This window comes from Petaurus breviceps, unplaced genomic scaffold (assembly GCF_028583685.1).
Source record: "Petaurus breviceps papuanus isolate PSGF00001 unplaced genomic scaffold, PetGlider_PUasm1.0 180, whole genome shotgun sequence".
NCBI classification, from domain to species: Eukaryota; Metazoa; Chordata; class Mammalia; order Diprotodontia; family Petauridae; genus Petaurus; species Petaurus breviceps.
In genome coordinates this window covers 2,397,331-2,399,323 of record NW_027185782.1, presented here as the reverse complement: position 1 = coordinate 2,399,323, position 1,993 = coordinate 2,397,331, and the positions used below count along the sequence as shown (strand labels likewise).

Here is a 1,993-nt window from a genome sequence, read left to right as displayed (position 1 = left end):
GGGGGGGGGCGGGAGGCGAGGCGGGGCTGTGGGAGGCTGGGAGGCTAGGGAGCTGCAGTGTGACCGGCGGGAGGCGAGGAGGGGCGGGAGAACCAAGAGGAGGAGCAGGGGCCCGCGGGTCCCGGGGGATGAGGCTGGCTGGGCTCCCGTCCCGTATTCGGGCAGCACCGCCCTGAGCCCAGAGCCCCAAGCCCCGGGCCCCAGGCTTCTCCGACCCCAAGCCCCGAATGGCCGCAGCCCCGGAGCTCGCCTTGGACGTGATGAAGCAGATCTGTCTTTGCGCCACCGCCTCCTTCTCGGTAGGAGCGGGGCAGGGGCAGGGAAGGATGGGACAGAGGTGGCAGTGGTTGGGGGGCTGCTGGCTCCCCCCTCCCCGCACCTGGACCCAGCCCTCACCTGGGCTCTGACCCCGCCCGGGATCTTCTTAGACCCTTAGAATAGTTCAGGTTGTTTTCATCTGGTTGGTGGGGGTGGGTATCGGAGTTGAAAGAACCTCCTCGAGATGGGGGTGAAGTTTATAGGGGTTAGAGTTGGGGGGAACTGGAGGGGGGCAGCAGATTTCAGAGGGATAGAATGGGTGGGCATGCACCGGAGTGCGCTGAGGTTAGAAGAATGGAACTTGGGGTTGATGGGGTTTTAGGTTGTGAACGGTTAGGGATGGAGCTGAATAGAGGCTGGAGAGCACAACGTAGGGGGTGGGGAGGAAAAAGAAGAGTTTAGAGAGATGGAGTTGGTAAAAAAATGGGATAGGGGACAGAATTGGAGGGGATGGACTTTGAGAAATGGGTTTCAGGAGAATGTGCTGGCAGACAGGACAGGGGCCCTGCCCCAGCCCAGGACTGCCCTTCCCAAACCCCTCCCCTGCTCACAGCTATGGCTGAGCCCAGCCGACCTTGGCACCTGCCCCCCCTGTGGCCGATGCCTGATCCCGAGGCCCACAGCGAGAGGTTGGCACCAGGCAAGTTGGCAGGCACAACATGGTGGGTGGACAGGGAAGGGAGAGAGCTGAGCCAGCTGGGGGCTTCAGGTGCCCTGCCAAAGGCTGCCCTCTTCCATGCCTGCCCATAGGGCAAAGGCAAAAATGATGGGCAGAGGGGAAGCAACTGTGCTTTGAGTAGTGTTTGGAGATCCCAGCCTGATCTGTTTCCAAGGTCCAGGCTGAGACAGGAACCTAGCTGGGAACTAGCTGGGGAGGAAGGGGAGCCAGTGAGCACACACTAACACCATCTCCTGGCTGCCCAGCAGAGCCAGGACTGGGGAAGGAGTGATGAGAAGCTCATGCAGGCTGTGGAGAGTAACGACGCCACTCGAGTCTCTGCCCTGATTGCCCGAAAAGGGCTGGTTCCTACCAAGTTGGATCCGGAGGGCAAGTCCTCGTAAGTGCCCCACCTAGTCCCAGAGGACCACCAATGAAGCAAGCCAGGAGAGTGGGTCTTTGGCATCTTTGGGAAGGATAATGCCTTGGGATGAGGGGAGACAACAACAGCTTCCCTTGGGCCTCAGTTCCTTTTGCTCACTCATTAATTCATTCAAGCATAAGGCTCCCCTTCATGCATCTTTCAATCCAGCTGGACTGGCCTCCTCTGTCCCTTTAAAAAATGTTTGGCACTTAAAGCTTTTTATAACCTGGTCCCTTCCTCCCATGCCAGTCTTCTTTCTCTATTCCACACCCTCTGTAGTCCAGCCACCCTGGCCAACTCGAAATTCCTTGAAGAGGATGCTTCCCCACCCATCTTCATACCTTTTCCCTTCGTCCCCCTTGCCTGGAATGCACTCCCTTCTCACACCAGCCTCCCAGAAGCCCTCTCTTCCATTGAGAGCTCAAGTACCTGGTTCCACACAAAGCATTTCCAAATCCCTTCAACCTCCAGGGCCTGCCCCCACCAGCCACCTTGGATCTAGCCACTTTCTATTTATTTGCACTCATTCTCTTTATATTTATTTTCTCTTTATGTATATGTAGATATATGTGTGTTTTTCTTGTCTCCCCTGA

At 57.4% G+C, this 1,993-nt stretch overlaps 1 protein-coding gene across 1 annotated transcript in view; it reads left to right on the top strand.

The window, feature by feature from the left end:
- Window positions 1-52: 52 nt before the first annotated feature.
- The window catches only part of ANKRD24 (ankyrin repeat domain 24), a 23,188-nt gene continuing 21,247 nt past the window's right edge, over window positions 53-1,993 (top strand). The window contains exons 1-2 of the mRNA XM_069086817.1: window positions 53-299; window positions 1,246-1,376. Of these exons, the coding sequence (XP_068942918.1) occupies window positions 228-299; window positions 1,246-1,376 (203 nt within the window). The 5' untranslated portion in view covers window positions 53-227. The remainder of the gene's footprint in view (window positions 300-1,245; window positions 1,377-1,993) is intronic.